The sequence below is a fragment of the Brachionichthys hirsutus genome, chromosome 23 (assembly GCF_040956055.1).
Source record: "Brachionichthys hirsutus isolate HB-005 chromosome 23, CSIRO-AGI_Bhir_v1, whole genome shotgun sequence".
In the NCBI taxonomy this organism is placed as follows: domain Eukaryota; kingdom Metazoa; phylum Chordata; class Actinopteri; order Lophiiformes; family Brachionichthyidae; genus Brachionichthys; species Brachionichthys hirsutus.
In genome coordinates, this window is record NC_090919.1 from 1,810,667 (window position 1) to 1,824,258 (window position 13,592).

Sequence of the window (13,592 nt, forward strand, 5' to 3'; positions counted from 1 at the left end):
TTATGGTTTTCTTTTTATCAGATATAATTTACATACAAAATGTTTACTTGGGGGGGGGGGGTTCTTAATAACAGTATTGTGTTATATAAATACGGATGCTTTCATATAATTTTATACGAGTTACACGTTTTCAGAGCGATTGTCAGGCTCTGATTGGTGGACTCTGCTGTGATGTCAGCACGGTTTGCGTGAGAGGTTTTGCAGCGCTTTCGCGTGGATGGGTTTATAGAGGAGCGTGAAGCTGGACGGGCTGAGGTGACCTTTGCCCTGCGCGTCGACTTTTCCCATCAACACATAGTTCAGCCCTGAACAAGAGAGTCGAGAAAAAACATGAGAATATATCGATTTACAGAATAACCCCGTATTAAGGTCCGAATATCTTTTGGAAACACATTTCAGTTTACCGGTTTGATTGTCTAATGGAAATACAAAAAATGATGCTCTTAATATCCTCCCAAATGATCCAAACTAAGTAAAAACAACAACAACAACCTACTAAACTGCACTGATGATGGAAATATATTGTATATTGGTTAAATAAAGAATCACATCATCTGCATACATAGAAAACTCGGGTCTCTTAGATTTTAATGTGATCAATAGATAAAGGTTTAACCATGTTAAATCTACCTATACCTTTTATGACTACCAAACTGACCAAATAGCTAATACATTGTTGCCATGGATACGGTTCAGCCTGTGCAAACGACGTGCATGCACGTATAAGATGTCGGGATGGACAAATAGCATAAAGACAGATAGCGGTACCTTTGGTGAGACCAGGACATCTTCTGCATGTGCTGGTCAGTGTGAGTGACTTGACAGGCCCCGAGTTGGAGATATTAAGGCGTCCTGTCTTATGGGCCTTGATTAGTGACACCTCAACTGTTGCCGAGCCCCTTGGACCGCTGGTCAAAGCTGTAACCTTCCCAGTAATCACTGGAAGAGAATTGGTTGGTATGGTTACTGAAGGAGAAAGTGTATTTTCTACTGAACACACAGTTAAATTCACTGATTTTGTGTATTTCTATATATACGTGTCACTATCCTATCACTATTTAACGTCTGACTGGTAAAATCATGTTGCAACCAGATCACATGCAATGCCGGAAGCTTATGGGAATCCAACAGGAGCGCTGGTGCCACCTGGTGGTGTGCTGAGGTGCTCACCGAAGTCATGAGGGCAGAAGTTGGACATTAGAGTTCCTGTTCTCTTGCATACTTTTGTACACAGCGGGTTCACAGCGGGCAGAGCTGAGGAAGAAGCACACGGCAAAAGACACGTGAGCCACACGAACGCACACGCGTGGAAGCAGGTTCATCGAGAAGTCTGGTGATTCCACTCACGTTTCTTGTTCACAAGAGGCTTCCTCGTCACCGTCTTGCCCACTCCAGGTTTGGGCGTCACTTTTGGTTTCGTCTTTGGCTTTACTGTGGGTTTGACTCCACTCTTAATGGTTGGCTTTACTGGTTTGACACCAGGTTTTAAGGTGGGCTTGGTTTTTAGCGCAGGCTTTCGTGTTGGTTTAGCCTTAAGACTTGGCTTGAGCGTTGGTTTAAAAATCGTAAATTTCTTTTTAGGTTTAGCTGCAGGTTTAGGCGTTGGCTTTTTCACCGGTGCTTTAGGTGGGGGTTTAGTTGGTTTGGGTTTAGGTGTAGGCTTGGCTGCAGGCTTGCGTGGTGGAGGTTTCAGGGGGATCTTCACCAGTGGCTTTTTGGTAGGTTTGGGGGCGGGTTTGAGGGTAGGTTTGGCCTTTGGGCTGGGTTTAGGTTTGAGGGTAGGTTTGGCCTTTGGGCTGGGTTTAGGTTTGAGGGTAGGTTTGGCCTTTGGGCTGGGTTTAGGTTTGAGGGTGGGTTTGGCCTTTGGGCTGGGTTTAGGTTTGGGGGTGGGTTTGGAAGGTTTTCTAACTCTTTGTGGCATTGAGGTGGTTTGAGGTCCATAAATGAAATCTCCCCCAATGGTGGGTGTATGTGACCCCCGAGAGACACTGGAATAGTGGGCCATGAAGCCGTCGGAGGTGATGCTAAGGTCGGAGACGAACTGGACAAGGAGCTCGTTCCCGTTTGTCACTATGGCTCTACGTCAAGGATGAGGAAGACAGAGAAAGCGTACACGACAACAAATCTTCACCTTTGTATGATTTGCCCCCTCCCCCCCGATCAATAATCTTACCCTGGCGCTCTGTCTCCGCAGAACTTCCCGATTCGACGCGTGTTATCCTTTTCTCCTCCGTTGAACAACGCCACATAGTCGTAGCGACAGTACATGTCAGGCTCCAAATCCAGCTTCTCGAACTTCACCTCAATCACCTGGGAAAGAGGTGGCGATGAACACAAGGGGAAAAAAGTGCCAAGACAAATTTCACGAGGAGGAACGAGCGACGTCCCGATTCATTCCTCGGGGGGCGCTGCGGGGCATAGGAAGCGGTCGCCAACGAGGAGAAGGCCCGGACTTCTGAAATACAGGAGGGCATTTACTCTCTCGCTCCCTTCCCTCGTTCCTCGCGTTCGATCTCTTGGCACACACGAAAACGCCTTCAGGCGCTCAATGAGGGCTTTCATTTGAACCTCGCCTTGCATTCGCTGTCTCACGCACACGCAGGGCCTCGCGCCCCCGAGGTAGGGCTCTACCTCGCGATGGGCCCCTTCACTATTTTGGTCCTCGTCCTGCATCGACTGGCCGTATTATAAACCACACTTACTGAGGAACGCTTGACTTACATTGCTAGGCTCTACAGAGATGTGCCAGGAGCAGCTGATGCCTGCTGGGTAATTAGAATTAGGCCAGTTGGGTGTCTTGACAGAGCCCTGAGATTTGGTAAGCCGTCCTCCACAGAACTGGTCCTCTGAAGAAGGAGGAAAAAAAGTTTGCCGTGGAATGGAAATTCAATTTCAGGCCAAACGATGGCAGACAAAAACGGTTTATCCTGATCTTGTGCTTGTGGGATGGCATGTCCACACCTTCCATGTGGGGCTTCCCTGCGCTGAAGGAAGCCAGGAAGCCTCTTCCTCCAGTCCCTTCGTCTGACACCATCTCCAGCATCATGGCGTTGGAGGTGGAGATTAGCGCGCCGGGCCGGAACGTCCCACAGAAACGGCCGAGCTTCTGCACCAAGCGGGAGTGACCATTGTAGACGTCCAGGTAGTCGTACCGACAGGTGGGGTCGGCCTCCAGGTCGAAGAGGCGGAAGGACAGCATGACGACGTGACCCTCCGGGACCTGGAGAAGGGGGGGGGGGGGGGGGCAGCAAGTAAAGACCGCTCAATGCTGCTGAATCGTGGGGCACAAACGTAACGACGCAGCGATTAGAAATGACTCACGGTGATGTACCAGGTGCATTTGCTGTGGGGTTTGTAGTGGCTGGGGAACCCTTCGCTAGCCACGATGCCCGAGTCCGTGACCAGGTGACCCCCACAGTTGAAGGTGGGCCTGAAAGTGCAAAGAACCACCTCCAAAATCAGTTCAGCACATGACTTTACACAGCTGCACTGAGAGCAATGGAGGCAGAGCCCCTGGACTCAAACCACGGAGGCACAGCCTGCCTCTGTTCCCGGATCCCGGGGGGGGGGGGGGGGGGGGGGGGGGGGTCCAGTGAACTCCAATGTGAACCACCATACACTTTTCTCCACTCTGCACCACAAGAACGACTTCGAACGCCGCACACCAGCCCGTCTCACATCTGGGCTTTGGCGACTCATGCCCAGATCAAAACAGGGGTGACTTTTAATTTTGCACCCCCCCCCATCCCCCCACCCCGGACGTTAATTTAGGAAATAACTGCCGTTTCCTATTTCACGCAAGACTACAGAGATACATCTTTGCAGTTTTAAAGCCCAAATCTATGCATACATATAAATACTAGCTATTTACTCTTGCCTGCTGTTTTTTTTTTTTAAGTCCCAGTTGCGGTGGCGTCCCTCCCTTCTGACCCGCAGGCATTTGTTTTTCTGTTATAAATGTGAATTTAAAGCAATAAATCCCTGAATGTAGTTATTTTTGACCCCCCCCCCCCCCCCCAAAAAAAAGGAAGACACAAGTCTAAATTGTTGAAAGGCTGCCTTATTTCGAGCATACTGGCATTTTTTCCCCTCTGATTATGGGATGCCGACCACATCGTCCAAACATCCCAACCTTTCAATTCCACTGAATTCTGCAGTCGCAACGCTGGAGCGAAGAAAGGATAAACTCACACGCGCATTTAAAATCTAGATGTGGGATGTGCCACATGGGCACGAGTAGGATGGAGGGGGGTGAAGGGGGTGGGGGGGGGGGCATTGAACGCCACGTAATTTAACACACACACACACACACACACCTAAAATATGAAGTTTGATTTGGTGACCTACCTTGTGTGGTTGGTCTGACCCTGAGCTTCCGTCGACCCCGGGGTCAGAAAGACAAGGAGGCACACGATCCACACTCCGGGCTCCATCCTGCTGGCCCTCCGAATTAGGAAAAGACGGGAGAGGAGGAGGAGGAGGAGAGGAGGCATGAGGGTGGGTCCGGGCAGAGGCGTGGAGACACACGCGAGGAGGAGAGAGAGAGCGTCTAACGTTATATGGAATATAAGATGCTATCTTTTAATTGTGACGTGCTGCTGTTTTATTTCCCTTCTAGAGAATTTGAGAGAGAGGGGGGGGGGGGGAGAAACTAGATGGTGAAGGAGTAGAATTTACAAATCTGTTAATATGTGAAAGCTTTAAAAGCTGGTTTTAATGGCATCAGCTTTCTGACGAGGCTTTTTTGGGGCTGCGGTGACCACGCTGGGCGGAAACCTCGGCTGAATAGAAAGGAGACTGTGGTTCTGTGGTTCGGCTGCTCCGATCCGCGCTCCGCTTCCAGCTCATTGCGGACGATTCGAAAGACGCAAACGGATAAAAATACACCGAAGAGGTTTTTCGACCGTCAAAAGTGACCGCAGAAGGGGAAAAAAATAAATAACAGAGCAGATCGAAGATTCAAAAGGCTTTTTCCAGGTTGTTTAATTGTCTTTTTTTTTTGTACAAAGAATTTCACAAAAATATTAAGAAACACCAGAAAGCGTAGGATACCACATGACCAGCGCTGCAGAGATAGAGGAACAAAACCCAAGTCCGTTTACGAGTTACATCCACCTCCTTCAGATCCGTGGACCCCCCCCCCCCTGCTTACACAAACGCTCGCTCTCTGTTGTGTGCTGCTAGTTTTTAAAGAGTCTCCGTGCTAATGCCCGACTCGAGAGACCTCAGAAGTCCGACTCCGCCTTTAACTGTACACCAGACATGACACGTCAATCCCACGCCTTTTCTTTGTAGTCCGGCGTTATCCCGTCTTCATACGGCGGATCCCGTAAATCCGTGTGTTTTCCTCGCGAGCTGAACACTCGCCGGGGGCTCTTGGTCCTTTCTGATTATCTTAACACGTTCCAATAAATACGCTCGGGAAACGTGACGCGCTAATCCGACCTCGAGCGCGCGCATCGTCCCTTGTCCTCCCGAGGCTTTGATGATGACTCCGCCCCTCGTGCCTGGTTCCCGGTCATCCAACGCGAGGCTTGATGAGGAATAAATCGCCCTGCCTGACCAGTCAGACAAATACCGGACGGCTGTCCTGGTCGATGTCCCCAGCGAACCCCCCCCCCCCCCCCACTTTACACTCCGTGTGAGAAAGAGTCCTGGGAGGGACGCGTTTCCTGCATTTGAAAGAAGAGAAGTCCTCTCTGGCTGCCGTCCCCCCCGATGCTTACGAGGTCCCGCCCTGCTCCTCCGCCGCCATGTCCTGGCCGACGTCTAGCGTTTTGGCGTCTTTGCGTTGCGTCTCCCCCTCTTCGTCTTCATCCATAAGCGTCTCCGTGAGCTCTTTCGTCCCCTTGCCGCCGCCGCCCTCCTCCGGCGCTTTGCACAGCTCCATCTCGTGGACCTCCACGTCGAACGGAGAGGCGGGAGACTTGCAGCCCGTGCAGCCCTGAGAGGAACCAGAACAGACGTGTTAAAAAAACGATCCACGCGCTCCTCTTCGGCGCGGCGTGGCGAGGAAGACTCACGGAGACGTTGATGGCTCGGGGCAGGCGTCCCGTGCGGACCCAGGGGTGAACCTGGCTCAGCTCCCTCTTCTGGTCCTCGCTGAAGCGCGGCTGGAGTCTCTGCGCGCTCCTCAGGGCCTCGCGGTCCTCCCTGAGCACGGTCTCCAAGTCCCTGTTGGGGGGGCGGAGGGGAAACAAGCTTCGTGTTGAACCTATTGATCGCTTTATAGATCCGATAGCCTTCTAAAGCCACGTTGAAGCCCATCTCAGAGGCTCATCCTTTGCCCTGCGGCTTACCTGACAGGCAGCTGGTACGTCATCATGACCTTGTCGTCGGTGTTCGCCATCAGCAGCCAGATGGGGTCCTGCAGGACGCACTTGATGAACTGCTCCTCGCCGTCTCCCCCTGCGCTGCTGCCGCCCCCTGCTGGTTGTTTGCGGGAATGATCGTTTTCCGATGAGTCGATGCTCCCAAAGTATTTGCTGGTGTGGCTTCCCTGGCTGCTGCCTGGAGGGACAAGAAAACGAAACGTCGAGGTCAGTCAGGTGTTAAACAGCGCCGTGATTGATTGATTTTTTTTTAATCGATACTATAATCAATACTACTAACGATTGCCGCTGGTGCCAGAGGAGCTCCGGCCGTTGGACCCGGAGCCTGAGCCGGAGGACCTTGTCCCAGAGGACCCCGACCCAGAGGCAGCGGAACCCGTGCCCGAGCGGGAGTCCTCCTGCAGCAACAGGTCGAGCAGGTCGCTGGACGTGGACATGGCATCCTGGTTGGACTCATTAGTTTCACCCTGGGGGGGGAGGGGGGGCGCAAAAATCATGAAGTCTCATTTTAAATGTGAACTTTTAAAGCGTAACGTCTCGTCCCGAGCGTTTCTGCTTACATTCTCTTTGGAGGCATCGGAACTCTCCCGATTGGCTGAGCTCGGCCCTCCGGCGGCACCGCCCTGCGCAGGGGGCGTGGCCTGCTGCGAGGCGGCCAGCGCGGTGGCGACCTCCAAGCGGTTGCTCGTCGATTCCTCCAACTGCAACAGGTTGAGAGGAGACGAGCACCGGGACTGGAAGAGGGGGGAGGCGGCGCCCTCGCGCTCAGCCGGGGCTTGGCTGCAGGACTGGGGGGTGCTGCAGCGGGAGGGGCCGCAGGTCGCCGGAGTGGAAACAGGGTTGGGAGGGACGATGGGGAGGGGAGGGACGGCAGGGGCGGCACCCGGGGCGCCGATGGGGTACGAAAAGTTGGGATTGTAGAAGTGTCCCGGGGGGGCACTTGGCTGAGGGATGGGGGCTCCCATTTGCGGGAACACGTAGTTGGGCAGGACGAAGGCCATCATGGGAGGAACCATTTGGCTCGGGGGGAAGCGTGACGGATCCTGGACCGGCTGGGGGAAGGGCTGAGCGAGCGGCGGGTACACCGGGTAGACCGGGAGCACGCCGGGAGCGAAAGGGGCGGCGGGAACGCCGGCCTGGGAGCCGACGGACGGCCACGAGGAGGAGTTGGTGGGAGGTCCCAGAGGCGTGTTGAGGGGCATGGAAGCCGCGCCGGCTCTGGGGTCAAGGCGCGGCCCGCCGCGGCGCCGCTCGGATGACTCCTGGTGCTTGAGCCTCTTCCCGCCGCGACCGCGCCTGTGACTGGCGCCGCTTCCCATCGCCGGGTAATCCCGAGAACAACGGACTCCTGGGAGAGAGGAGACACCGAGGTGAGCGAGGTGTGTGTGTGTGTGTGTGTGTGTGCGCGCGAGCGCGCACGTCCCTACCTCGTGACAGAGCGTTGGCAGCCGGGGCGTCGCGGCGCAGAGTCGAACTCGCCGTCTGATCGAGGACTTGCAGCTTGCTGAGGTCCTTGAAGCGGTCGAGGAACGCCTGCTCCTCCTGCTGCGTGTGGGCGGAGAGCACCTCCTTCGTCAGACCCATCCGGCCTCCTCCTCCTCCTCCTCCTCCACTTCTCCAGGTGTCCCTCTCTGGCTGAGAGGCTGGAGGAGGAGGAGGAACGACGGTCACGTTAACGGAGGGCGTCGGGGTAGCCGTGGGAGTGGGAGGAGCCTCCTCCATTACAATGTCTGTGATGGGGAGAAACAGAGGGGGGGGGAGAGGGGGGGTTAACCTCCCTGCAAGCTGGTTCTAAAAGGACTAAAAACATTCTGTGGCTGTCGGGTGTGGGCGGAAGACGCTAACGCTAACGGCTAACGCCGCTCCTTCAAAGCAAAGAGGGAGCCGTGCAGGGTTCACAGAGTGTGTGTGTGTGTGTGTGTGTGTGGGGGGGGGGGGTGTCGAGGATTTCCCACCTGACTCGGGAGGCTTTTTGTCTTGCGCACAACGGTCGACGTGCACGATGGTGCTGCTGAAGCTACACTGGGACGTGACCGAGGCCACGCTCTCCGCCTTCGCCGCCATGGCCAGGGGGGGCAGGGAAGCTGGTTCGCCCCCGAGACTGACTGAACCTGCAGAGACAGACAACAACTTCAGAGGTCAAGACCGTGTAGTGGCACGGGGGGGGGGGGGGGGGGTCAAAGAGGCTGGAAGGGAACTAATTACACAACAAGCAAATGATTTTTAGCGTCGTTTTTTAGAGATGGCGGCGAAGAAGCACCTTTTTTGCTGCGGCCGGCCTCCTGCTGTTTGTCCTCGTCAGACGTGGAGGCGCACGAGGACGAGCCACACTTCCTCTTCACTGTGTTGGGAATGTTGCAGCTGTCCAGGTACCTGCGCGGAGGCGGAGCATCGTTGGGTCAGTAACGAGGAGGCGGGGCGGGCGCCGGCGGGACGTGGGGCGCGTTTTCGGGGCGTTACCTGATGATGCCGTCCAGACAGTTGATCTGCTGGTAGGAGTAGCCCGTCGGGGCGTCCTTCTGCACAAGCGCCGCGGGAACCAGAGCTTTGGTTGACTTCGTCAAGTCGGCTATCAAACCTCTGATCGGGTCGGAGGAGGCGACGGTTCTGACGCCCGCCGGACCTTTAGCGAGAACAGGAAATGGAAACTTAGACGTGACCGTTACCACTTAAACGCGGTAAAACCCCGCCGTGTGTAACTGGGCTTCTGCCGTACCTGTGCCGGGGGCGGTTCTGGGCGGCAGCCGGTTACGGGACTCGATGAACACCTGCTGGCCGTTGGTCTTGACCATGTGAACGTCTTTGCAGATCTGCTGGAACGTCATCTGGAAAGATAAAAAGCGTCGGACCGGTCAGACAGACGCCGTAAAGATCCTTGACTTTGACATAAGAATTTCTCCCGGACTCACCGGTTTGTGAAAAGCGACTCTGGCCGCGGCGTCCTCCGGGGCGGCGCCGTTGCTGTTGCTGGATGAGACGCTGTGGAGCTGCCGGCGGGAGCCCCGCGAGCCGCTGGAGCCCAGCGAGCCGCCGTTGTGCACCGGCTGCACCAGAACCCGGTGGATCCGCTCGCTCAGCTGAACGACGTCGGCCGTGGTGACGGGACTCTCGCAGCCCTGGGGCGCCGTGAAGACGTCCTCGTTCAGAGGACTCCTGGAGGGAGAAAAGACGGGGGGGGGGGGGGGGGGGGCTTGAGATCAGAGGGTTTGACGACACGAGAGAAAAGCTTTAAAATATAACCGAGCAAATGAACCGTCTTACGTTCTGACTTTGTGGCGCCCGACAATAAACGCCACTTTCCGGCTCCAGGGGTTGACGAAGGACGACCAGCTGGTGTCGATGGTCAAATATTCCCCGTTGCGGGCGCACATCCTCAAAGGGGCGTATTCAAATGGCTGCCCGGCGAACTGGAAGACTAGAAGGAGACGAGAGGGTTGAGAAAGTGAATCTAAGGCGACGTTAGCATTCGTGCTACGTTCACGCAGCTCCAGTGCTAACGGACTCACTCTTCTCGTGTATCGCCACCATCATGGGTCGGTCCTCGGGGTGGATGTAGAGCAAGGTGGGGGTTCCCACCAAGTCCTGGGGCAGGTAGCCTAGCAACGGAACTGCCCTGCAAACACCACGTACGCATTTACGCATCGCTAAGACTGCGACGTGTCGCGTTGTTGTCTGAAAACAGGCTACAGGCGACTGACCTCTCGTCCACTTCCTGGAAGAGGCAGCTGGGGGTGTGGCTTGTGGTGAAGATGCGCTTGTCTGGGGGGATGCGAGGAGCTGAGGGGGGGGGGGACAGCGATGAGAGGCCGAGTCACAGATATCCTTAGCAAAGTTCACGCTCCTCTATCGAAGCTAACAGCTTGACGAATGTTATCATCAGTTACTGCTAATGCTAAGGCTAGTTAGCTCAGAATGTAGCTCAGGATGAAATGATAGATACCCTCGTATCCCGAGTGGACCTTCTCTGCGATGAGCAGGCAGCAGGGCTGCGGCTCGGAGGCGTCCGAGTCCCGGATGGTGAGCTGGTAGGGCGTGAGGCGGAAGGCGTTGTAGCGCATCTCCCCGCCCTGCGTCCGGTCGCCGCTGATTCTGCAGAACATGGATTTCTCCTGCGTGCAGTCCATCGGAGGAGACGCTGCGAGGAGAGAGACGATTGTTCTAATACAACCCAACGCCACGTTTAACCCTTTCCCGGTTTCCTCCCCCCCGCTCCTCGTGCTCACCAGATCCGATGCAGGAGGCCCACGGCGGCAGGCGGCAGGGCGCCGTGCCGCTGTAGAAAGTGCTGACATCTTGCGGGGCCAAAAGTTCCGAAAACACGGTCCCTTGGAGGCAGTCGGGCTTGCAGCGCAGCACGGACGAGCCCTGGGGCGACACGTACACGACCCTCCCCGACAGGAAAGACACGGCCATGGAGAACGTGTCCTGTGGAGGAGAGAAAACGGGAAAATGAGAGACTGAAAGCTAAGCTACGCTACGCTAAGCGAACCAAACGCAGCGACGCCGGCGGATGAACTCACCGTGGTTTTCAGCGTGTATTCCGACGTGATGTTGTCGAGCTCCTCGAGCGTGAAGGCGGACAAGTCCAGACTGCATCCGTGGCATTCCTCCACGCTCCACTGATGGTAATACTCCTTGTTGGCTGGAAACGGGAAAACGCGCGTGAGCACGACCGTCCGAAGATACAACGCCGCGCTCGCAGCGACAGAACCCGAAGAGCTCCTCCCCCTCCTCCCCCTCCTCCTCCTCACCTCGGACTTGCTTGACGCACTGAAGCGCGTACTTGAGCGCGTTTAGCGTGCTGGAGTGGCCCGTGGCCTTGCGCTCGGACGGGAGGCGCAGCTTCAGCTCCTTGATGGCCCTCATGAGCTCCTTCTGGGTCTGGACCCGGGCCGACTGGTTGCTGCTGTAGCCCGAGGTGGACGGGTGGTCGTGCTCCGAGCTGGTGGACAGCAGGCTGTAGGCCAGGGAGCCGCTGGGCGGGTATCGGCCCCGGGAGTTGGAGCTGGGGGGGGGGGGGGGGGGGGGGGGGGGGAGAGGTTCAGGATCGTTCCCGGGACAGACGGCGAACGCGCGGCGTATGAAGCGCTCTCCTTACCTCTTGCTGCTCTCTGTGGTTTCCAGCATCGCGCCAGAGTCCTTCCCATTGGACGAGCTGTGGAAGCTGCGGATCGACTGGCGCCCGTGCGATCGGCTCCCTCTCTGCGTCCCGGCCTCGCTTTCCCTCTCGCCAGAATCGTTCCCGCTGGAGATTCCGTCCGTGTCGTCGGAGTTCGGCTCCTGCCGGCCCCCCGACGAGCACCCGGATCCCGAGCCCCCGCCGGGAGACGAGCTCCCGCCGGATCGGCCCCCCGCCGCTCGCCGGCGACGTCGACGCCGGGCTGCCCGCTGCTGGATTTCAGCGAGTTTAACCCTTCTGATGCCGCTCCCTGGCCGTCGTCGTTGGAAACGGCCCTCGCCGCCCGTTTCGGGTTGTCGTAACTCATACTTGAGGAGAACGAGGCTCGCCGTCCGCCAAAAGGTGAAAACGGGAACAGCTTAAACTCAAGTGGGACGATGAATCCAGAGATGAATCATCGCCGCTGGGTTTTGTTTAAAATGAACTAAAGGAGATAAACGGATCGTTTATCCTGAGAAGATGTTAACTTTGAAAGCCACAAAGTGTTCGGGTCCACCTGGAGACGAGAAGAAAAGACAATCACATTAGATGCTGGTTGTCTCCCGAGGACAGAAACAGACGCACGGACCCGAATATAGGACAGAAGGACATCCGCTGACAGCGTCATCGGTCGAGGTCGTCATTGTTAAGTCCGGTTTAGAGGGTTGTACAAATTAGGGATTGCTAGTCCAGCACCTACGCAAGTAAAGATCTCGTGCTATTTATTCCCTGGGCATGGGAGACACGGTGTAAATCCTTTAAGCCCTGCAGGCGCAATCAGAAGGACCTACAAGCCAGTTCTGGGTCAGCTGTCCTTCAATTTAAATACACCTACGTAGCTCCGCCCCCAAACAGACTGTTATCTGCATCTCTTTCAGGCTTTTGTTGTTTAGGGAAGTGAAAGTCTGACGCTGAAACCTAATAGGCCGAGTGGGAAGGACCAGAGTGGCCAAAACCAGCAACACAAACAGCTCGGCTGATTCGAAGACATTTTAAAAAGACGAAAAAAATTACTGATTGATCATAAAAACCATCAAATAACGTCACAAAAAAAACAGAAAGACGAGATAAAACACGTCCCTTCCATGTTCGGATGGATGCTGCGGGGAGGGCGTGGCTCCGCGCCTGCGCACAACAGCCCCCGCGTCGTCCTTCCCAAAACGCGACACGTTACAATATTTAATCAAGTTTAAAGTAGTACCGTCTGAATGCTTCTGATCGTCCGGGCGATAAAAGAAATAAAAATAAAAACACGTCACCGTCCAGGACGGCACGTGTCCGCGGCAGCAGCTTCCGCGAGCCTCGCTGGCTGCTGATTGGTCCGAGCGCAGGGCCAATGAGAGAGCGCGGTGCCGCCTGTCAAGACGCTGGTCTCAGCTCCGCGCGCGGGCTGGTCTGTCAGCGGTGGGCGGAAACTGATTCTAGATCAGTTTCATGCCGGAGCTTGTCCGCTGTACGTTTATGAGACAAAGGCACGCGCCTCGCAGGTGCGCAGGAGGAGGAAAAGCTGGCCTGCCCCGCCCCACAGTGGTCACGTGACTCCCAGTAGCGGGTATTACGTAACAGAGTAAAGAAGAAAGATTACCAAAACGCTTCAGCGTTACTTTGATGTAGATATATAGAACTGACATTTTAACTGAATTAATTATTTCACCTGCTTTCACCAGTGTCTATTTGTATGTAGACACGATTACACAAAAAACAACCAGACAGGTTTTCATGAAACTTTAGGTTTGGTTAATAATTGGAATTTAGATTAAGATATATTGCTGAGAGTCCCTCTGGTTCAAGTAATACAATTAAATGCAGAAAGTTTTGTTGATTAGCATGTGTTGCAGGGAAAAAAAAAGAATCACTTTATAATCTAAGTTTTCCTTTACAACTATCGAAAGGCGAAATAATACTATTATGATTCCAAGAGTTGTGTTTTGGGATCATCGGACCGTTGCTGTTAAGTGAAAATGGAAGTTGAGGTGTTTTGCAGTGGCAGCATTAGCTTGATTGCCAGCCTCCTGTTAATAGAACTACATAAAACTACAGATTTTCATTAGATGTGGGGGAAGGGTCAAGAAGCCATTACATTTTGAAGCCGGTTTGGATAA

General features: G+C 54.9%; 2 protein-coding genes across 2 annotated transcripts; both read right to left on the reverse strand.

Annotated features, from left to right (window-relative positions):
- Positions 1-4,433, reverse strand: LOC137911543 (procollagen C-endopeptidase enhancer 2-like). Its single transcript, XM_068755922.1, has 9 exons — positions 4,348-4,433; positions 3,322-3,430; positions 2,962-3,220; positions 2,722-2,846; positions 2,174-2,310; positions 1,348-2,078; positions 1,171-1,254; positions 769-939; positions 1-305 (listed from the first exon to the last, which is right to left on the reverse strand). The coding sequence occupies exons 1-9, from the start codon at positions 4,431-4,433 to the stop codon at positions 175-177; spliced, it is 1,833 nt and encodes a 610-aa protein (XP_068612023.1). The 3' UTR covers positions 1-174.
- Positions 4,434-4,966: 533 nt separating this feature from the next.
- Positions 4,967-11,818, reverse strand: LOC137911700 (period circadian protein homolog 1-like). Its single transcript, XM_068756079.1, is given in 20 exon segments — positions 4,967-5,944; positions 6,024-6,174; positions 6,300-6,510; positions 6,613-6,799; positions 6,893-7,680; positions 7,760-8,062; positions 8,288-8,443; positions 8,593-8,705; positions 8,793-8,955; positions 9,049-9,157; positions 9,242-9,485; positions 9,594-9,747; positions 9,839-9,945; positions 10,031-10,109; positions 10,273-10,467; positions 10,556-10,757; positions 10,853-10,974; positions 11,084-11,337; positions 11,431-11,675; positions 11,678-11,818. Coding segments are annotated over 20 exon segments (4,146 nt in total). The 3' UTR covers positions 4,967-5,722.
- Between the last annotated feature and the right edge of the window lie 1,774 nt (positions 11,819-13,592).

Excerpts from the sequence above, each read along its gene's own strand:
- LOC137911543 (XM_068755922.1), bottom strand. The coding sequence starts at position 4,433 with ATGGAGCCCGGAGTGTGGATCGTGTGCCTCCTTGTCTTTCTGACCCCG. Across the intron at positions 3,431-4,347 it reads GGTCAGACCAACCACACAAG|GCCCACCTTCAACTGTGGGG; the intron begins GTAGGTCACCAA and ends TTGCACTTTCAG. Across the intron at positions 2,079-2,173 it reads TGCGGAGACAGAGCGCCAGG|AGCCATAGTGACAAACGGGA; the intron begins GTAAGATTATTG and ends TCCTTGACGTAG.